This window comes from Hyla sarda, chromosome 7 (genome assembly GCF_029499605.1).
Source record: "Hyla sarda isolate aHylSar1 chromosome 7, aHylSar1.hap1, whole genome shotgun sequence".
Taxonomy (NCBI): Eukaryota; Metazoa; Chordata; class Amphibia; order Anura; family Hylidae; genus Hyla; species Hyla sarda.
The window spans coordinates 217,913,925-217,937,534 of NC_079195.1; the positions used below are offsets into that span (position 1 = coordinate 217,913,925).

The 23,610-nt window shown below is 44.4% G+C and overlaps 1 protein-coding gene across 10 annotated transcripts in view; it reads left to right on the forward strand.

Moving 5' to 3' along the window:
• ERICH3 (glutamate rich 3) overlaps nucleotides 1-23,610 on the forward strand; it is a 103,463-nt gene that overhangs the window by 30,267 nt on the left and 49,586 nt on the right. For 9 of the 10 annotated variants that reach the window (XM_056532708.1, XM_056532710.1, XM_056532711.1 and 6 more), the window contains 7 exons: nucleotides 5,806-5,877; nucleotides 6,520-6,645; nucleotides 10,744-10,905; nucleotides 12,088-12,291; nucleotides 13,317-13,497; nucleotides 14,781-14,967; nucleotides 19,428-19,747. In XM_056532708.1, the coding sequence (XP_056388683.1) occupies nucleotides 5,806-5,877; nucleotides 6,520-6,645; nucleotides 10,744-10,905; nucleotides 12,088-12,291; nucleotides 13,317-13,497; nucleotides 14,781-14,967; nucleotides 19,428-19,747 (1,252 nt within the window). Of the gene's footprint in view, nucleotides 1-5,805; nucleotides 5,878-6,519; nucleotides 6,646-10,743; nucleotides 10,906-12,087; nucleotides 12,292-13,316; nucleotides 13,498-14,780; nucleotides 14,968-15,431; nucleotides 15,531-19,427; nucleotides 19,748-23,610 lie in introns of those variants that run through there. The other variant, XM_056532714.1, reaches the window with a different exon arrangement.

Below are 23,610 nucleotides of genomic sequence, written 5' to 3' on the forward strand. Positions count from 1 at the left end.
GAGCACAGTGCTCTCTGCTGACATCTCTGTCCATTTTAAGAACTGTCCAGGGTAGGAGAAAATCGCCATAGCAAACACATGCTGCTCTGGACAGTTCCTAAAATGGACAGAGATGTCAGCAGAGAGCACTGTGCTTGTGATTTAGCAGAGAGCTCTGTGTTCCAAAGAGAAAAGAATTTCCTCTGCAGTGTTCAGCAGCTAATAAGTACTGGAAGGATTAAGATTTTTTAATAGAAGTCATTTACAAATCTGGCACCAGTTGATTTAAAAAAAAAAAAATACGTTTTCCACCGGAGTACCCCTTTAAGAAGGCCACCAAGTATATACCATGTGTACTGCATTTATTAAATATACTGTATGTTTTGGGGATTTGGGGCCACGAGCACATGTCCACAAAACTCTTCTTTCCCCAGCTTTAGTCACTGCTCAGTTCATTTGCTTGTGCGGTCTGCCATCTACTGGACACTTCACGCAATTGCAGGATAATATATGACAATAATCCCAGGGGGTAACATGTCTTATATATACAGTATGTCTTATAGGACAGCGACAGCCAATACTCATGTCATGTCATCATGTTTATGACCAGATGAGTGTCACATGCAATCTACAAAACAGTAGGGGGCAGCGTCATTCCTGTTAAAATGCAGCTGGGACTCCTTTCATATGCACAGATGCATAGCTATAGGTCAGTGTTTCCCAACTAGCATGTCTCCAGCTGTTTCAAAACTACAACTCTCAGCATGCCCGGACAGTGGTCTACCTGGAATGAAGACCAGAGGGTGGTCTGTCTACTGTACATTATTCCACTCCACACCATAATCCTAGGAGTAGACCAGTGCAAAATTCCCGTATGGCATTGCCCATGCCCATTGGCCTTGATACCAGTCCCTGCTTTTTTAAGATTGTGGGGGGCCCCAGCAGTTGCCAACCCCCCTGCGATCAGCTATGAATAAGGGATACCTTTCTTAGATGGGAAATCCCTTAATGGGGTACTCCGGTGGAAAACAAGTAGTTAACAAATGTTTTCAAATCAACAGGTGCCAGATAGTTCTACAGATTTGTAGATTACTTCTTTATAAAAATGTTCATCCTTCCAGTACTTATCAGCTGCTGTATGCTCCAGAGGAAGTTGAGTAGTTCTTTCCGGTCTGACCACAGTGCTCTCTGCTGGCACCTCTGTCCGTGTCAGGAACTGTTCAAAGTAGAACATAGGAAACCTCTCCTGCTCTGGACAGTTCCTGACATGGACAGAGGTGTCAGCAGAGAGCACTGTGGTCAGACCGGAAAGAACTACACAACTTCCTCTGGAGCATACAGCAGCTGATATGTACTGGAAGGATTAAGATTCTTATATAGACGTAATTTACAAATCTGTAGAACTTTCTAGCACCGGTTGATTTAAAAAAACATTGGTTCTCCACTTGTTTTCTACCCAAAACAAGGAGCAGTCCAGTCCTGAAAAACGTATCCCCTACCTATAGATAGGGGATAAGTTTCAGATCGTGGGGGGTCCTACCGCTGGGGCCCCCCGCGATCTCCTGTACGGGGCCCCGGCATGCCCTAGGGAAGGGGTCGTGTTGACCACTGCACGAAGCGGCGGCCGACACACCCTCTCAATACAGTGCTATGGTAGAGCCAGAGATTGCCGAAGGCAGCACTCCGGCTCTGCCATAGAGTTGTATTGAGGGGGCGTGTCAGCCGCCGCTTCGTTCAGTGGTCGGCACGCCCCCTTCCCGCGGGCTGCCGGGGACCCAGTACAGGAGATCGCGGGGGGCCCCAGCGGTCGGACCCCCCACGATCTGAAACTTATCCCCTATCCTAAGGATAGGGGATATGTTTTTCAGGACTGGACTACTCCTTTAAGCTGTAAATAACCTTATGTCAGGGTACTCACTAGGGCCCTTTACAATAAAAATGTCCGCTCCCTTTTATCCAGTAATACCAGGCCCGCTCATCTCTTGTATAATCTACATTTAACATGCAGCTCCTAGTTCGTCTCCGATCTACCATCTAACTCTCAAATCCTGGAGGGCCGCTGTATTTTAGGATCTGAATTCCCAGTAGGAGCGGCCCTATTAACTGCATATAATTTACTGTTGATCCCTGGTTATGAGTATGTACAGGCCGCTGCGCTTCAGTCCCCGGGGAGGAGACTCTGGAGCGCGTGATGTGAGACAGGAACGAAGCGTAACTTTACTCCACAGCCAGAAAGAAGCTCCGCTGACACATCCTGTCACCCAACGTTTCTTTCTCCCTTTCAATGGGATCTCTGTGTCCTCGCGAACACTTATTATGGAGCTGTAGTTAATAATACATTGCTGGAAACCGGCGCTCTACTTTTTTGCTACATCCTGGCATCCTGTTCTCATTCATTTACATATATTGTTTAGGAAAAACCTATACAGGCTAATTTCTTCCAAAAACAGCGCCACCCCTGTCCTCAGGTCGTGTGTGGTATTACAACTTGGCCGGATTGACTTCAGTAGAACTGAGCTGCAATATCACGCACAACCTAAGGGGAGCGTTCTCCACACATGTGTGTCTCCAGCTGTTGCAAAACTACAACCCCCAGCATGCCCGGACAGCCGTTGGCTGTCCGGGCATGCTGGGGGGTTGTAGTTTTGCAACAGCTAGAGGGTGGTGCTATATTATAAAGTTTTGACAAACAAACTGGGGTTGGGCAGACTTCTCAATTCCTGCCCCAAGTGGTAAAAATCAGTACTGCGCTTAATAGGCTATAATGATAATAAAGTTATAATAATGTCCTATATATCTATACATTTTGATTTAATCAGAAATCGAATCGGGGATGGGCAGGCTTTGTTTTCTTCTTAATTTCTGCCCCAAGTGGTGAAAATCAGTACTGCACCTAATATGCTATAATTATAGTTATAAATAATGTTCTGAATATGTAAACATTTGAATATATCTATACATTTGGGGATGTGCAGACTTAATTCTTTTTTCTCAATTCCCTAGTGGTGAACATCAGTACTGCTCCTAATATGCTATAAAGATACGGTAGTTATAATAAGGTTGTATATATATATATATATATATATATATATATATATATATATATATATATAGTATATATACATATGGATTCTATCGGAAATCAAACTGGGAATGGGCATGCTTTGTTTGCTTCTCAATTCCTGCCTTAAAGGGGTACTCCGGTAGAAAACTTTATTTATTTTTTTCTAAATCAACTGGTGCCAGAAAGTTAAACAGATTTGTAAATGACTTCTATTAAAAAAATCTTAATCCTTCCAGTACCTATTAGCTGCTGAATACTACAGAGGAAGTTATTTTCTTTTTGGAACACAGTGCTCTCTGCTGACATCTCTGTCCATTTTAGGAACTGTCCAGAGCAGCATATGTTTGCTATGGGGATTTTCTCCTACTCTGGACAGTGGGGAAAATGACTGCACCTAATATGCTATAATGATAGTTATAATAAGGTCCTATATATCTATACATTTGGCCTTGATTAGAGATGAGCGAACTTACAGTAAATTTGATTCGTCACGAACTTCTCGGCTCGGCAGTTGATGACTTTTCCTGCATAAATTACTTCAGCTTTCCGGTGCTCCGGTGGGCTAGAAAAGGTGGATATAGTCCTAGGACTGTATCCACCTTTTCCAGCCCATCGGACCACCGGAAAGCTGAGCTAATTTATGCAGGAAAAGTTATCAACTGCCGAGCCGAGAAGTTCGTGACGAATCGAATTTATTGTAAGTTCGCTCATCTCTAGCCTTGATCAGAAAGCATATTGGGGATGGGCAGGTTTTGTTTGCTTCTCAATTCCTGCCCCGTGTGGGGAAAATCAGTATTGCACCTAATATGCAATAACTATAGATTTAATAATGTCATATATATATGTATATCTATATATATACACACATACACTGCTAAAAAAATAAATAAAGGGAACACTTAAACAACACAATGTAACTCCAAGTCAATGACACTTCTGTGAAATCCCACTGTCCACTCAGGAAGAACACTGATTGACAATCAATTTCATATGGAACAGACAACAGGTGGAAATTATAGGCAATTAGCAAGACACGCCCAATAAAAGAGTGGTTCTACAGGTGGTGACCACAGACCACTTCTCAGTTCCTATGCTTCCTGGCTGATGTTTTGGTCACTTTTGAATGCTGGCGGTGCTTTCACTCTAGTGGTAGCATGAGACGGAGTCTACAACCCACACCCTCAAACAATTTACATACAACAGAGGTTAAATGAACAGGTCTATAATTCACAGGGTCACCTTTTGACCCCTTTTAAAATATTGGCACCACATTTGCCATGTGCCAGTCCTGGGGAACAGTGCCTGTTACCATAGAGTCCCTGAATATTAAAAATAGGGGTCTGTCTATTACATTACTTAATTCCTTTAGAACTCGGGGGTGAATGCCATCTGGACCTGGTGATTTGTCTATGTAGATTTTTTGTAGGTGGCACTGTACTTCTTCCTGGGTTAGACAGGTGACCTGTACTGGGGAGTTTACCTTATCTCGCTGTATTTCACCTGGCATTTAATTTTCCTCGGTGAATACAGTGGAGAAGAATTTGTTTAATATATTTGCTTTTTCCTGATAATTTCCTCCTCATAATTTTTTAAAGGGCCAACACTTTCATTTTGAACCTTTTTGCTATTTATATAGTTAAAGAACACTTTGGGGTTAGTTTTACAGTTAGTCTCTTTGGCAATGTGTCTTTCTGTCTCTATTTTTGCGTCTTTTATCAGTTTTTTTCTTTTTTTTTATACATACGGTATTTTACATTTTTCTCTATATAGGTTTTTAATGCTTTTTCACTGCCGTCCGGTTTTAGTAGTTTAAATGCTTTATTTTTCTCATTTATTGCCCCCTTAACATTTTTATTCATCCATATTGATTTTCTTTTATTTCTGACCCTTTTATTCCCATAAGGTATATACATCTTACAGTGAGAATTTAAGATATTTTTAAAAGTCTCCCATTTAGAGTCAGTATTGTTGTTTTTGAGGACATTATCCCAATTTATATTGTTAAGGGCTTCTCTTAGTTGATCAAACTTTGCCTTCCTAAAGTTCATTGTTTTTGTGGCCCCTACAGAGATTCCCTTATTGAAGAACAAATTATAATGTATTACATTATGATCACTATTTCCTAGGTGTCCTTCTACTTGCACATTAGTTACTCTGTCAGGTCTGTTGGTTAATATTAAGTCTAGTACGGCGCCCCCTCTGGTCGGGCCCTGCACCAATTGGGACAGATAATTGTCTTTAGCTATAGTCAGAAACCTGTTTCCTTTATGAGATTCACAGGTCTCAGTCTCCCAGTTTATATCAGGATAGGTAAAGTCCCCATTATTATCACCTCATTCTGATTTGCTGCCTTGTTTATTTGCCTCAGTAATTTATCTTCTGCCTCTTCCATTATGTTTGTGGCTTATAGCTTATAACCCCTAGCAGAATTAGTTCAAACATTCCTCCACCCTTCTAGCCATCTTCTTCCCAAGCACAGCGCCCCCTCCCCATTGAGGTGCAGCCCATCCCTACGGTAGAGCCGGAATCTGACAGCGAAGTCGGCCCAGTTCTCCATGAACCCAAACCCCTCCTCCCTACACCATCTTCTGAGCCAATTGTTTACCTCCCTAATCTCCCGCTGTCTCTCTGGTTAGCGGGAGTGGTGAAAATCAGTACTGACCTAATATGCTATAATTCTAGACCATTCCCATCCCCTGCTGCCGCCCTTGTACACTCATCATACTAACATTATTTTATATATATATTTTTTGTCTTCCCAGCGACGTCACCAAATTGACATTAAGCGAAAACTGGAAACGTTTGCCAGAAAACAGCGAGTGCAAAGACTTAAGGTGATATTCTCTCTCGTAACCTACCTCAGAGTTCCAGAGAGTGGGTCTCCAGCTGTTGCAGAACTATAACTCCAATCATGCACTGTTGAGAGCAACAGATTGGGAACATTGTCCTGTGAACCTCCAGATGTTGCAAAACTGCACTCCCAGCATACCCTGATGGCCATCAAGGCATGATGGGAGTTGTCGTTTTTTTTAACAGCTGTTGAGCGGCGACACAGCATGGGGAACATTGCCATACACAAGTGGTCTCCAGATGTTGTAAAACTACAACTCCCAGCATGTCCGGACAGCCAACAACTAGTGAGGAATGTTAATCTACACCAGTAGTCTCCAAACTGTAGACTTTACAATGTTGCAAAACCACAGCTTCCGGCATGCTGGGAGTTGTAGTTTGCAACAGCTGGAAACACACTGATTGGAGAACCCTGTCTTAGATTATTTCATGTGAAGCATAAATAATCACTATGGTTTAAAAGAAAGTACAAATAAAATAAAATGTTATCCCCAATAAGGCCACTAGGGTGCAGTCTTGGTACACGTAAACTAAAAAGTTACAATTTTCAACAGTTTTTTTTTTTTGCTGGAACACCTACAAACACTGTAGTCAACACTGAATACCTTACCATCTTTGTGTTACAGGTTGATCACACTAAGAGGGATGAACAAGAGACGTTCCCGGCCTTCTCCCCTCGCCCTCCTACAGGACCGAAAAGCGGCTTCAACAGGCGTCCTGGAAATCATGAACGTTACGATTCTTCTGATTCTGTAAGTGAAGAAAGTGAAGGGTATCTGAAGTATATACAGATCGTTGAAGCTCTACAAAACATCAAAGGGGTACTTCGGTGGAAAACAAATATTTTCAAATCAGCTGGGACCAAAAAGCTATAAAGATTTGTAAATTCCTTCTATATAAAAATCTTAACCCTTCCAGTACTTATCAGCTGCTGTATGCTCCAGAGAAGGTTGTGTGGTTCTTTCCAGTCGGACCACAGCGCTCTCTGCTGCCACCTCTGTCAGTGTCAGGAACTGTCCAGAGAAGGAGCAAATCCCCATAGCAAACCTATCCTGCTCTGGACAGTTCCTGACATGGACAGAGGTGTCAGCAGAGAGCACTGTTCTCAGACCGGAAAGAACTACACAACTTCCTCTTGAGCAAACAGAAGTTGATAATTACTGGAAGGATTAAGATTATTTATTTTTTCTGGCACCAGTTGATTTGAAAACAGTTTTTTTTTCCACCGGAGTACCCCTTTAACCAGGACCCCTCTCTGCCATGGGCCATTTGTTTTCGTATGTGGCAGAGGGGCCTTTGGCCCATATACACTGATTACTGGCATCAAGTGCTTAGTTTCCCTGCAGCCCCACCACAGGAGAAATAAAGTACAGTGGTCCCTCAACATACGATGGTAATTCGTTCCAAACGACCCATCGTTTGTCGAATCCATTGTATGTTGAGGGATCCGTGCAATGTAAAGTATAGGAAGTTATACTCACCTGTCCCCGCCGCTCCGGACCGCGTCCTCGCCGCTCCCGATGCTGTCCAAGGGGCTCCCGATACTGTCCCACTGCTCCGGCGTCTTCTTTGGGATCCTCCGGCGTTTTCTGCATCTTCTCCGGGGTCCGGGCCTCGCGAGGCCCGGACCCCTGGGAAGATGCAGAAAACGCCGGAGGATCACGAAGTGGACCCGGAGCAGCGGGGATAAGTAAGTAAATCTGTCCGGGATGCTTAAACTGCTATCCGACAGCAGCTTAAGTATTTTGCCCTGTCGGATAGCAGTTATTGCGATGGCCCCGACATATAAAAGCATCGTATGACGATTTTATCATATGTCGGGGCCATCGCATGTCGGGGGGTTACTGTATTGCATAGTCCTCATTGACATCAAAGAGTTCTCATGCATGGACTAGTCCCTTTGTAGTCACTTTCCCTTCTGCCTTATCCCTAAGGGCCCATTCACACAACAAAATTTCCGGCCATAGATTTTGAGGGCAGACGGAGCCGTCAAAATGACTGGGTGGACAAGCGCCATTCCCATTGACAGCAATGCAGTCTGCACGGAATTCCACCAAAAGAATTAGCACGTTCTTTCGGCGGAGCCTGTAATCAGTCATTTTCACTGCTTAAATTCCGCCGCAGAAATTCGGCTGTGTTCACGGTGCAGCAGAATCCCACTGAATCCCACTTGTAAATTCAGTTGTGTGCACGGACCCTATAGCTAGGTTCACACTGTGGAATTTCTGCTGGACATTGAGCTGACGGCGCTAGGACCGTGCGGACTGCATTGTCGTCCCCATAGACGGCAATGCATTTCTGTGTAGATCTTTTGGGGGAATTTGAGGCGGAATTCCGCAAACGGAAATTCTGCCGTGTGAATAGACCCTTAGCATGCCAGATTATTGGAATGTGCTGGTTGGAATCAGGCCGTGTAATTCTGTAAGGCCGGTTTCACACCTAGTATTTTGGATGAGCATGTTTAGCCAGAAATTGGCTTCACGACGAGAAGAAGAAAAAAAAAAAAGCGCAAATCTTTAAATGATCGTTTTTCTGTCAATTTGTTTCAATACAGTTTTAGCAAAATAAATACCGACCACAACACTTTATTTTCTTTGGTGATAAATTTTTGTGAATTTTTGCACAATGGATGAAAAGTTTTAAAAGGCTGGTGAAACTAATTTGGACGGTTTTCCATGCGGCCAAGTCACATGGTCTTCAGGGGGCGTGGCTATGCTGCAGTGGGTGGGTGGGTGGATAGGATTATTTCAGTAAATCCATCCACCCACTGCAGCATAGCCCCGCCCCCTTGGAGACCATGTGACTTATGATATATTGTCTTTGGCTGCATGGAATGCTGGGAAAGGTCAGAGATAACAATAAAATAAAGAGACTTGCACTACAGCACTTCCGGGTGTGGGTCTTGTGCATGAAAATAGGACAAAGCAGCGCACAAAGGTAATGGAAGTATATTACACAGGATTAGAACTTGGCATTATGGGCTCAAAGGGTGAAGGAAAAAAAATCCTGGAATATCCTTTTAAATTCAGCGTTCAGCTTCCTACTGTCTATTGGATTGAATGTAAGGACTTAATATTTATAAAGAGGTTTTGGTAGAGAAACATGTGGTAGCATGGGGGATGTAGGGTATGGGGAGTGTAGCTGAGCAGGTGATAAAGGGTGCTTGTTAACCCTTGCTATTCGTGACGCCAGGGTGAGGGCTCCTCAATAAAGCTTTTCCTACCGCCGCCCTTCCCAGGAACAATAGGGAGGTAGATGATACTGAGTTTAAGTAGATAGTAATAATGGATTGTCCACAACCGGAAAGCTTCTGTAAACAGCTTTAACTTTACTGAAGATTTTCTGTACACTTCAACAACATAACAGTCTCTCATCAATACAGCTTCCTTTTGGAGATTGACAATGGTTGGAACTTTAGCTTTAAGAGTCTATAGAATATTGCGCTGATCCACTGGATTTAGGGGAATTAGTTGCAGTCCAGTAGTCAGGCTAGTATTTGCAGGAATTATTATAAGACTCACGATTTTTGGTTCTGCTGAGGCCGTAGGTTTTGAGGCCTAGCGTGTCTTTGAAAGTTGCGCAGAACCGTCCTGTTAGTCCGGCATCCACGAGAGCAGCAACCCAAGAGAGCGATAATTGGACGCAGCTCCCTTATATGGGCAGGGGCTGGACTAATGCTAATTGGTCCATACGGATGTCAATCACCATTGCAGAGAATGCTGGGTAACATGTGACCCAAGGACCTCCTAAGGTCCTGCAACATACAATAGAGGTTACTAGCTTGGTCACATGACCGAAGGTCCTGCGACGCTGAACAAGGTAAGTACTATACATTCCTATACATTACTATACAATTATAGATACAATTACTAATATATACATTTATGAACATGAAAGTTAGAATTAAGGAGAGGCGACTAGGGGCTGTCCCACCTGAGGAACCCTACCTGAACGTAGTAACTCTGACTTTGGGGACCTCTACACTAGGTACTGGATGCAATACGGTACCGGGACACCACAAACATAATGTGGTTCTGTATGCCAAGCTGTTACACAGCAAGGAGCCCCTACTGTTCCTGCACAGGGGCCCCTATTGTTCCTGCACAGAGGTCCCTACGGTTCATGTACAGGGGCCCCTATTGTTCCTGCACACAGGTCCCTACGGTTCATGTACAGAGGTCCCTACGGTTCATGTACAGGGGCCCCTATTGTTCCTGCACAGAGGTCCCTACGGTTCATGTACAGAGGTCCCTACGGTTCATGTACAGGGGCCCCTATTGTTTCTGCACAGAGGTCCCTACGGTTCATGTACAGGGGCCCCTATTGTTCCGGCACAGAGGTCCCTACGGTTCATGTACAGAGGTCCCTACGGTTCATGTACAGGGGCCCACCTCTGATTCTGTACACAGCAAAAATCTCCAAGTCATGGCCTCTTCCTCTGACTAAGTTCTGTCCACATAGATAACAATACCAAATAAATATTTACGTCTCTTCTGAGGACAATAAATAAGTGGAACACTCCAAAACTTCTCCACAATATAATAGTTAAAGTTGCGCAATGTCAACACAGCTGTTATATCATAAATATAGATATAAACTCTATTATATAAATGTATTGACAACCATTCACTACCTTATCCAATCACCATAGTTCGCTTCCTTATCCGATACTTGTTGTTGGATACTGTAAATCAGGATTACAGAGGTCAGCCCCAGAACACTTCACCGGTCTCTTCAGTGCCCCTAGTGGTCATAATGGAAAACACAATGGATACAAAATTTTGCATAGACAAAAAAAAAAAAATTGTAATCACTTAAATGTAATTAATACTTTTTTCACACTTTATTAGGCCTCATCCCTTCGCCCAAACACAGCCCCAGGGAACATGCAGCGTCCAGTTCGCCTACAGCCACTACCGGTATACTCGTCTTCAGGGAATGTACCGAAAATATCTACGGTTCCCAGACAAAAACACTCCGCTGATGAAGAAGAGCAGCGCTTTACCAGCACAGTAAGATTTCTATGTATGAGGGGTCAGAGGTGTGAGGAGCAGGAATAGCTTAGAGTTATAGGGGGAGGATCGTCCAGTATGAATGTGGGATTGTTTTCTAATGTCTGTGGAAATCTGAATATAAAAAAATATATATGTGGTGACACAGGGGTGCAAGATATACTTGTCAGTTCGTGACGCCATGGCACCATTAACTAACTTGGTCCGAGGTGGAGACAGGTGCATGCTGCTGTGGCTGAACCTGTATACTTATTTCACAATGGTTGTGTATCAGAATGTGCTGACCAACTTCTACCATTTTTTGTATTGCACATGTGTAGGGAGTGGCTGCCTCCATGTTGGGTCGTGCACTCAACCCATTGCACTAGGTGAGGGATGTGCCAGACCTTACATGCCCAGAAATTGAGGCTCAGTGCTAGCCTAGGAGAGGCATATCTATAGTGTAGGGTCCGTCCCAAAGAAGTTATTGTGTTGCTCGTGAATATTCTCAATGTGAATTTTATTCGCGAATATCGCATATTCGCGAATATTCGCAAATATAGCACTATATATTCGCAATTACGAATATTTGTATTATTTTATAAATATTTTTCACAGTACACATCACAGTGATCACCCCTCTCTGCTTCCAGCTTGTGTGGTGTAAAGAAGGCTCTAATACTACTGTGTGAGACTGGTGTGCGAATTTTCGAATATGCGAAAATTTACACTTACAAATCTTCACATATGAGAATTTTTGCTTATGATAATTTCGCATATGCGAATTTTGGCTTATGCAAATTTTCGCATATGCTAATTTTTGCGAAAATAAAACGCGAATATTACGAATATGTGAATTTAGCGAATATATGACGAATATTCGTCCATATATTCACGAAATATCGCAAATTCGAATATGGCCTATGCCGCTCAACACTATCACTGTTTGGCAAAATGGTGAGCTAAGAACCTCTATTTTGCAATACAGCAGTATGAGATAGATGGATAGATAGATAGGATAGATATGAGATAGATAGGATGTAGATAAGAGACAGATGGACAGATAGATAGATAATGAGATAGATAGATAGATAGGATAGATAGGATATAGATAGGATATAGATAGATAAGAGACAGATGGACAGATAGGCGGTTGAATATACAGGTTACTAATCTGTCAGTATTCCCCCCCAATTTTTCCAGACAGATAAGGAGATCATGAGGATCATGCACACCACAGACCTCTCGGTGGGAATATCACCGTATCGCCTTCCTATCATTAACAATTTTGTCATACCTGTTCCGCCACCTCCCCAGAAGCACCCAAAACAGACAATGAGCACATCCTCCAGAGGGAGGCGATACCGTCCCACCACCGCACCAAACGGGCCTGAAGTCCCTGTAAAGGTATGGGGAAAGATAAAACAATACAGAGATGTTTGTATTCTACACAGCTGAAGATGTAGCAGAGCTGATTTGTCACTGTACACTTTTCTGTTGTGCACCCAATAGGGGCTCCATATCAGGGTTGAGACCAGAGCTGGGCTGTTTTCCAGAAGTACACACACAGGTACTTCCTCCTGTACTTCTCTGGACACACACAGCACAGAACATACTCCTCTTTGCTATGCCATGACATGGGACTGTGCAAGAAATAAAACCATACATAGATCTGTGTTTTTATACCCAGCTGAAGATTTAGCAGAGCTGATTTGGTCACTGTACATTTTTTTGTTATGTGCCCAGTTATAATAGGGGCTCGACACACAAGTGTGTTGAGGATTTTGAAGTATTGAGGAGGTGGGGCATGACACATGGGCTCCTTGTGTGACGCTCTGTCCCCTCAGACCCTGCATGGGCTCCTTGTGTGACGCTCTGTCCCCTCAGACCCTGCATGGGCTCCTTGTGTCACGCTCTGTCCCCTCAGACCCTGCATGGGCTCCTTGTGTCACGCTCTGCCCCCTCACGCTCTGCCCCCTCAGGCCTATAGAGCAGTGGTCTCCAAACTGTCGACCTCCGGCCTTTTGCAAAACTACAACTCCTAGCATGCTCGGACAGCCGTTGGCTGTCCGGGCATGCTATGAGTTGTAGTTTTGCAAAGGCCGGAGGTCGACAGTTTGGAGACCACTGCTACAGAGTGAATCTACGTTGCCTTGAGAGTTCCTTTAAATAGAAATCCCATAGCATTGGTTCCTTCAGCTGCTTTTTGAGTATCTCTTGTTTAAAATATAAAAACTATAAACAAAATAAGAATAAATAAATCACAAGAACCATATGACAAGAGCCCAACAAGGTTATTAAAGTCCCTGGAGGCGGTGATCTGAGACAGAGCTGAACCCGGTATGTGACATGTTATGATGTTATACGGCGGTGCCCACTACGCTGGTGATTTACTGGTGGAACTGACTGATTTATTGTCCCCTTCTCTCTAGGACACTGGGAAATTTCATAAAACGTCCTTGCACAGTAATGTGAAGATTACCATGGTTTACCTAGGCAAAAACGTGCATTTATCACACGAAAACAGCGACTACAGGGACGAGATCAGAGTCTTTCAGCAGCATTGTGGGGGCGAGAACCTCTGCGTCTATAAAGGAAGACTCCTGGAAGAAGGTGAGGGAACATGGAAACATGGTTTTGTTAGTTTAATCCCTCTCACCGCTGTCATTGAGCCCCATAGTGCACAGCAATTCCTCATACTCTCCATTTCAGAGGCAAGGCCAGAGCTTGGCTGTTTGCCAGAAGTACACACACAGGCACTTTCTCCTTTACTTCTCTGGCCAATCACAGCACAGTACATAGTCCTTTCTGCTATGCCATGCTATGCAGATGATTTACACAGTACAGTACTATAGATTGCATGTGTAAGGAGAAGGGGTTAAATGATGGGTTAGCTTTGTGATAATTATAAGAAACAGCAGCACAGCAGGGAAGGGATACATGAAACACTGAACTGCTGCTGCTTAAATGGGATTTCCAGGTATAAAAAAACAGAGCTTATTACTTCAAAAAACAGCACCACACCTGTCCTCAGGTTGTGTGTGGTATTACAACTTGGCTCCATTCACTTTAATGTAGCTGAGCTGCAATACCACACACCCTGAGGTCAGGTGTGGTACTGTTGTTGGAAGAAATGAGCTCTATTTTTCTAATCCTCGATAACCCCTCTGTTTTTCTAATTCTAGATAACCTCTTTAAGAGAAGGGGAGGGGGAGATTACACTGCAGCACTGTGCACACTGGTAGCTTTCCTGAGCTTCATGGGTGGTCAGATATGAGAGGGAAGCCTTGATTTACCTTTCAAGAACAGTGTGGATCATCTGGAGCAGTTACACAGCCCAGGCTGTCCTGTACAGAGCACATGCTAAAGCCCAGCCCACTTCCTGTATTCTGTCTTGGTTTGTCTGTTACTAGAGACAGACATAGTTTAACAGGCAGTGCACAGCAGATTGCAGAGGAATGAGACACCTAGTGGCCAAAACTTTAGAGCAGTTTTTTTCTGGGATATGGAGTCACTTATGGAACCTGACAGACTCCATTCAAGGTAAATGGGACCTGTTGGGTTCCATCGGTGTCTGGTGTCGCAACCTACGTCCCTGCCCCATTATCGGCACAATGGAGATCTGAAATGCTAATGTGATCATAGCCAAACCCATGAAAATATGTTGTCTCCTGTACAACACATATCTGTGACTGCATTGATATTCTTGACCTTCATTCTATAATAATTTCCTTTAATTGAATTCTAAATTCTGCTCTGTGGCTCTATCCTTTATGTCACTTTCATTGAATGTCGAATATTTCTCGCTGCGCTCACAGGTAACTTCTGTATGTTGTATATAGTATATCCTCTCCATGTAGATCTGCGGATACTGACTTAGTGCTGGTTTGTTGCAGAGAGCTTCACCTTGGTCTCCAGACGTCACCGCGGTTTTCCATTCAGCCTAACTTTTTACATTAATGGGATCCAGGTGGACCGGCTAAGCTCTTGTTGTGAATTTAAACATCGAAAGGGAGTGCGGCTCGGGGGCAAAAATGCATATTTTGGATTCATCAATATTGAGGGAGCTTCTCCTTGTTACAGGTATTATACACAGAGGTCCCGCTATCTGTACCCTGGATATTCAATGGTTAATAAGCCGGGCAGCAAATATCCAGCGCAGGCTTCATTGAATATACTGACCACTTTCTTTATACTAATTTCTTTATTCTTTGCATCCCCAAATGATTCTTATTATGCGTGTGTGTGTGTGTGTGTGTGTGGGGGGGGGGGGGGGGTCCTATGGGTACCTTGCATGGTGCCATACCTCCTCATTGTATACCACTGTACCCCATAATATACCCAACATCAATAGACCCATAGCCACACAGCTTTCTTTCTATTAAGATTCCCCAAATTGCTTCACAAAGTGCCCCCATACTAACAGCCACCATATCCCCATAAAACATACACTCACAGTATGAGTACAGCCTAGAACTCGGGCCGAAACGCGTCACTTTTTGTCCCTAGCTGTGTTTATAAGAAGCCATTTTGTGAATAAAGTCAAGCATCGCACCTACGAGCTGTAAGGCTGAACGTCCTTTGTTTGGTTTGCTGCTGCTTCGTTGTGGTCCACACCAGTCCATGCCTCTGTGATGACCTATGGAGTGAGCTGATTCACCTGCTTTCTTTGATACACTCACAGTGCCCCATAACAATGGCAGCCCCTATGCCTCTATAACATAGTACACCATAAAAATAGACACAGTGCCCCATAACAGTGATTACAGTAATTACTCCCTAACAGGCACAACGCCTCCATAACAACAGCTCAACTGCCTTTAACTGCCACAGTCTGCCCATAATAAATGTCACTTACTGTAACTCCAATAACAATGGCAGCCACTATACCCTCATAACAATGGCAGCCACTATGCCCCCATAACAATGTCAGCCACTATGCCCCCATAACAATGACAGCCACTATGCCCCATAACAATGGCAGCCACTATGCCCCCATAACAATGGCAGCCACTATGCCCCCATAACAATGGCAGCCACTATGCCCCCATAACAATGGTAGCCACTATGCCCCCGTAACAATGGCAGCCATTATGCCCCCATAACATATGGCAGCCACTATACCCTCATAACAATGGCAGCCACTATGCCCCCATAACAATGGCAGCCACTATGCCCCCGTAACAATGGCAGCCATTATGCCCCCGTAACATATGGCAGCCACTATACCCTCATAACAATGGCAGCCACTATGCCCCCATAACAATGTCAGCCACTATGCCCCCATAACAATGACAGACACTATGCCCCCATAACAATGGCAGCCACTATGCCCCCATAACAATGAGAGCACTATGCCCCCCATAACAATGGCAGCCACTATGCCCCCATAACAATGACAGCACTATGTCCCCATAACAGTTACAGCCATTATGCCCCATAACATATGGCAGCCACTATGCCCTCATAACAATGGCAGCCACTATGCCCCCATAACAATGACAGAACTATGTCCCCATAACAATGACAGCCATTATGCCTCCATAACATATGGCAGCCACTATGCCCCCATAACAATGACAGCACTATGTCCCCATAACAGTGACAGCCATTATGCCCCCATAACATATGGCAGCCACTATGCCCCATAACAATGACAGCCACTATGCCCCCATAACAATGGCAGACACTATGCCCCCATAATAATGGCAGCCACTATGCCCCCATAACATATGGCAGCCACTATGCCCCATAACATATGGCAGCCACTATGGCCCATAACATATGGCAGCCACTATGCCCCCATGACAATGGCAGCCACTATGCCCCCATAACAATGACAGAACTATGTCCCCATAACAATGACAGCCACTATGCCCCCATAACAATGGCAGCCACTATGCCCCCATAACAATGACAGCACTATGTCCCCATAACAGTGACAGCCATTATGTCCCCATAACATATGGCGGCCACTATGCCCCATAACATATGGCGGCCACTATGCCCCATAACAATGGCAGCCACTATGCCCCCATAACAATGGCAGCCACTATGCCCCCATAACAATGGCAGCCACTATGCCCCCATAATAATGGCAGTCACTATGCCGCCATAACAATGGCAGCCACTATGTCCCCATAACAGTGACAGCCATTATACCCCCATAACATGTGGCAGCCACTATGCCCCCATAACAATGGCAGCCACTATGCCCCCATAACAATGGCAGCCACTATGCCCCCATAACAATGGCAGCCACTATGCCCCCATAACAATGGCAGCCACTATGCCCCCATAACAATGACAGCACTATGTCCCCATAACAGTTACAGCCACTATGCCCCCATAACATATGGCAGCCACTATGCCCCCATAACAATGGCAGCCACTATGCCCCCATAACAATGGCAGCCACTATGCCCCCATAACAATGACAGCACTATGTCCCCATAACATATGGCAGCCACTATGCCCTCATAACATTGGCAGCCACTATACCCCCATAACAATGACAGAACTATGGGGGAGATTTATCAAAACCTGTGCAGAGGAAAACTTGCCCAGTTGCCCATAGCAACCAATCAGATCGCTCCTTTCATTTTTAAGAAGGCCTGTGAAAAATGAAAGAAGCGATCTGATTGGTTGCTATGGGCAACTGGACAGGTTTTCCTCTGTACAGGTTTTGATAAATCTCCCCCTATGTCCCCATAACAATGACAGCCACTATGCCCCCATATCACATTCACGGTGCCACTATCATGTGTACATAGTCTGTCCACAATAATAATGACAGCCACCGTATTCCAACAATCCTATAAATAACAACGACGGCCATATTGTCCCTATTGACTAGTGACTGCTGTGTTTTCTATCACAATGGCGGCCAATGTGTCATTATACCCACATTATACAGTCGTTGGTTCTCATTTATCAAAACTGTCCAAACGAAAAATTATCTGTGTTGCCCATAGCAACCAATCACATTGCAGCTTTCATTTCTTCAACTGCTGTGGTAAAATGAAAGCTGTGCTCTGATTGGTTGCTATAGGCAACACAGACGGGTATTTTTTTTTAGCCACTTTTGATAAATGTGTCCTATAAGAATGATGGCCAAATAGACCCACTAACAGTGACAGCTACATTTCCCCCATAACAATGACAGCCACTGTTGCCCCATAACACTTACAGTACACCAGTGTTTTCAAACCAGGGAGCCTCCAGCTGTTGCAAAACTACAACTCCCAGCATGCCCGGACAGCCAAAGGCTGTCCGGGCATGCTGGGAGTTGTAGTTTTGCAACAGCTGGAGGCTCCCTGGTTGGGAAACACTGCAGTAAACCATAACAATGACAGCCATATTGTCCCTATAACATTGACTGCTACAGTCTCCCATCACAGTTACATCCAGTGTACCTGTATAACACTCGTGATGACAGTAGGCCATATCAATGGCAGTCATATTGGTTTTGTAAAGCAACGGCTTCATTTTCCCCCATCACAATGGTGGCCACTGTGCCCCATAACACTTACAATCAGGGTGCCCCTTAACAATGATAGACTCAGTGTCTCCCCAACACAGTAAATGTACCCCATAGCAAAGGCAGCCATATTGGACTTATAACAGTGACAAACACATTTCCCCCAGTCACAGTGCCCCCATAATAGTGATAGCTGCAGCGTCTTAACCAGTGACTTTATGAGGTAATTCTGAGTATAAGTGACTCTAAATGCCTCCCCACATTCCAGCAAGCTAAGTGGCTGCAGTTTATTTAAATTTTTTGGAGGACTCCTGTGTAAATGGCCGTTCCTTAGACTATGTAGGATACTTGCTTAGTCTGCTAACTGACCAGCACGTGCCCATCTAATAAAGGAGGCTCCTGGGCAGAGGTAAAACAGAGATCACAAGTCGTAAATGGGCACTCTCATTAAAACTAATTGCACTCCTTATGGTAAATAAAAAAAATCTTTCTAATGTACTTTGTTAAAAAAAAATAAAGTTTTCTATGTTTTACTTGTGTTTAAAAAAACTGCCACTAGGTGTCTCCCTACTTGTCCAGAGCACATCCCCCCCTCCCCCATCTTTTGCACAACCTTTGGACTCCAAAATCATGAAATGCAGTCTAGAGTGCTGAGGGTGATGTGTGCAGCCTTAGCCAATCATAGCTCATCTCACACTGAACTGCTCTGGGCTGTGTGTAGCAGAGTGAGGGAGGAAGTTCTCCCCTGTATGGCTTCAGACGATGTCACGCCTGCTGGGGAACGCCCCTTCCCAGTCTGTGAATCTGACTGAGACTGAGCAGAAAATACAGAGCAATATCAAGGTAGAAAACTAAAAAATTATAAAAAATAAAGGCCGGGGGTGGTTTATCATGATGGGGGCAGTGACCTGGGAGGATTATAAAATTTAAGAAGATCATGAGAGGTACTCTTTTTAAGTATATGTTATCTGTAGTCAATCCTGTAGAACCATCCATGTGATCTCCTAAAGCTCACACCTATATTACTGAAGTACAAGGTATCCATGATGGTTTCTCGCTCTAGGTGCATCATTTCAATGGGCCTGGATAAAAAGCCATCTCCTCCACCAAAGAGTAAGGCAAAGAAAAAAGACAGTGAGGAGGAGAGCGATGAAGACCATAAAGATAAAGAAGAGATGGAGGAGGAGGTCAGCGAGAGGAGGTTCTATGACGAAGTGGATAACAAACTAGGAAAGACAAGCTCAGTTTGTGATGACGATGACGATGAAGTTCAGAAGATGGAGGATAAATCAGCCATGGACTGTGAGGAGGAGGAGGAAGAAAAAGAGGAGAATAAGGATTGTAAGACAGATGAATATGAAGCCGATGACGAAGCTAAAGATGGTAAATGTTGTCACTGTGTACATACATTACATTACTTATCCTGTACTGATCCTGAGTTATATCCTGTATTATACCCCAGAGCTGTACTCACTATTCTGCTGGTGGGGTCCTGTGTACATACATTACATTACTTATCCTGTACTGATCCTGAGTTATATCCTGTATTATACTCCAGAGCTGTACTCACTATTCTGCTGGTGAGGTCACTGTGTACATACATTACATTACTTATCCTGTACTGATCCTGAGTTATATCCTGTAAATCTTTTATTAGAAAAATATAAATCATAACAAAACATAAACCAGCACAACTTTGCCATAACGGAAAACAACAACATGAAATAACATAAACCCAAACTTTACATTTAAATAAAAGAACAAAAATCCTGCCTAACCGGCCAGCCCAGCTTTCCTACTAGAACTAGAAATATTATAATTACACCTTTCATAGCCAAACAACACACTCATAAGAAACATAAATATAGCACTATTTCGCTTTAACTCAAAACACCCAAACTCGGGAAAAATCATACATAGAAAACACAACAAGCACTCACACTGCACACCATGTTTTTTTTTTTTTTTTTTTTTTAAATAATAATAATAATAACACTATACCACACTCACACATGCACACATATATATCAATATATTAACTACATTTAACCAAGAAACAAAAAAAAATAAATTAAAAAATAAATAAATAAATAAATTAAATTCAACTCAAAATACCCAAACTCGGGAAAATATCACAGAAAACACAATACACACATGCTTACACACATCTTTACTACATACTACATATATAAACCAAAGAAAATAAATCCACAACGGGATACTAAAGAAACATTACTACAAAAACAAAACTGGTTCGACTGCCATGTCTATCTCTACTAAAATACTATATACTTAAAAAATTAAAAAATAAATTAAATTTTTTTTATTTTTTTATAATAATATAACATACATTATACATACTATATACATAACTGACTATATACACTACTATGTACAATACTATACACAAACTATATACACCTATAAACAGAAAACACACCTACAAATATAAAAGAACATTCTACACTAAACTGACCCTTCACCCACACCACCCAACCTCCTGTACATGGGTCAGAGTTTTTTCCATACAGTTCATAGTCCTCAATGTCCAGTCCACTGACCCATGCCAGGGCCACCAAAAGAAAAGACCACCACCACCCACAAATACACCCTCCCAACCTAGAACTCCTCCCAACCAACTTAACCATAACCAGCTTTAACATACATAAGCAAACAATAAAACCCACTTTAGGCCCAAGTTCGGTGCCTCTAAGCCCTTCATAACCATAGCATCTGAAAACAAAACAAAAAGCTAGGGTGCACATGCATTAGCCCACCACCAGGAAGAAGGATGGCAATCCTGATACATACAAAATGTATATTCTTTCCCTAACTGCACCCTACCTCTCACCCTACCATTATCCCTAAAAATAAACTGACCCTACTATCACCCTAACCCTGTCCCTATATCACTGTCCCTAACAAAAACAAGGGTACTCTACCCAAAAGGTCTAGTACCTAGGGCACATCAAAAGAAAACCCTCTCCATAGGAGAGAAGCCCTACTGGTACCAAGACTGCCATACTCCAAAGACCTGATCTTCCCGAGGTCACCGGTGATATTCCTACAGACCTCCACCTCGGAGAGGACTTTCCGCTGTGTAGACACTAAACACCGTGCATTCCACGTGTAGTATCTAACCACTAAGCTGACTAAAAACAAAGTGCCCCGATCTCGGCCACCCAGGTTCCTGAATGCCCCATAAGCCCACTCTGGATAGGTAAGGCCGGCAAGTTGACTCCAGCCGATGGAAGCACCCACCCGGTTGTAGACCCTTATATTAAAGGGACAATGAAGCAGGAAATGGTCCATGCTTTCCAGCATGTCCCCGCACTCTTCTCGGGGACATCCCCGGTCATCAGATCTCCTACACTTCAAATTGTCCCTCACATATAGCTTCCCCTGAAAGCAGCGCCAGGCCAAGTCCCAAAACTTCTGGGGGATCCTTTTCATATTTAAGAGATACAACCCCACCCTCAGATCCCGACCTGGGCAGTCCCTGAGCGCCAGAGGCTTCTGGAAGTGGGTCAACAGAACCCGTTTGTCAAGGAACTGCCTTGACTGGGTCCTGATCTCCCACACTCCCAGACCCCACCGACGTATCGCCTTCAGAGTCGGGGTAGCGTAAGCCGGAAGATGCCCATGAGGCGTACGGAGGTCCTTCACTTGCCCTCCTGTCTCCCATTCCTGGAAGAAAGGCCGAAACCATTCCCTGCAGGAGAGTACCCACGGAGGAGCCCTCTCTGACCAGAGGTTTGAGATGTTGGCTTTCAAGAAGGTGTTTGTTAAGAACACCACAGGGTTTACCATAGATAAACCCCCTAGTCTCCTCATGCGGTACGTAACCTCTCTCTTGACTAGGTTCATCCTGTTCCCCCATAACAGTTGGAAAAACAGGCTGTAGATCCTAGTGTAGTAGGCATCTGGCAAGATACATACACTGCCCAGATAGATAAACAAGGGGAGCAGGTACGATTTGATCAGGTGTACCCTTTCCCTGAGGGTCATAGACCAACCCTTCCACTGATCCACCCTATGAGTGGCATCCTGTAGCTTACTGTCCCAGTTTTTGGTGGGATAATCATCCTGGCCGAATGTGATGCCCAGAATTTTTGCTGAGTCTTGGGGCCCTGGGAGGGTGTCCGGGAGATCAAAAGTGGGATCTCCCCCTCCCAGCCAGAGACTTTCACACTTATCCCGGTTGATCTTAGACCCGGATGCCTCCGAGTAGCGTTCCACCTCCGACATCACCACATCGACCTCCTCTCTCGAGGACACGAAAATGGTGACATCATCAGCGTACGCCACCACTCTCTGGGCAACATCCAGCTCCGCCAGACTCATCCCGACTCCCGCCAACGGCCCACAATCTACCCTCCGGACGAAGGGATCAATTGCGAACACGTATAAAAGCGGGCTCAAAGGACAACCCTGACGGACTCCAGACCCCACCTCAAAAGAGCGGCCAGACCACCCGTTCACCAGTGGGAAACTCTCTGCCCCTGCATATAAGGTCTTAAGCCAATTAATAAAAGCACACGGTAAGCCATATCTCAGGAGGACGGACCAGAGGTACTCGTGGTTCACCCGATCAAATGCTTTGGCCTGATCCAGGGACAGCAAGTACCCCTTCCAGAGACCTGCACTACTCCGCTCCACTGCCTCCCGGACACCGAGAACAGCACTTAAGGTGCTTCGGCCTGGAACAGAGCAGTGCTGGGCCCCCGAAAGGAGCAGGGGAGCAAACTTCACCAGCCGATTAAACAGTATCTTGGCCAGAAGCTTCCTGTCCGTATTGAGAAGAGCTATGGGCCTCCAATTCTCAATCCGGCTGGGATCTTTACCCTTTGAGAGAAGAATCAGGGCTGACCTCCTCATTGACTTCGGCAGAGTGCCCGAGGAGAGACACTCATTGAATACCTCAGTCAAGAGGGGAGCTAAAGACTCCTTAAAGGTCTTGTACCACTCGGATGTTAAGCCATCCGGACCTGGTGACTTCTTGGGGGCAAGCCCCTCAATCGCCAGTCTCACTTCCTCTTCCCTGATTTCTTCTGCCAAAACATCAAGAGAGGGGTCTACCCCTGGCTCAGGAATGGTTTCAGCCAGGAAAGCCGACATCCCGTCTCGATCTAGATCCTTCCTTCCCAAGAGATGCGAGTAGAAGGATCTGACGACCTCCAAGATCCCTGATCTGGACCGATTCAGAGATCCTGTACTATCAATCAGTCCTGAAATGACTTTACTAC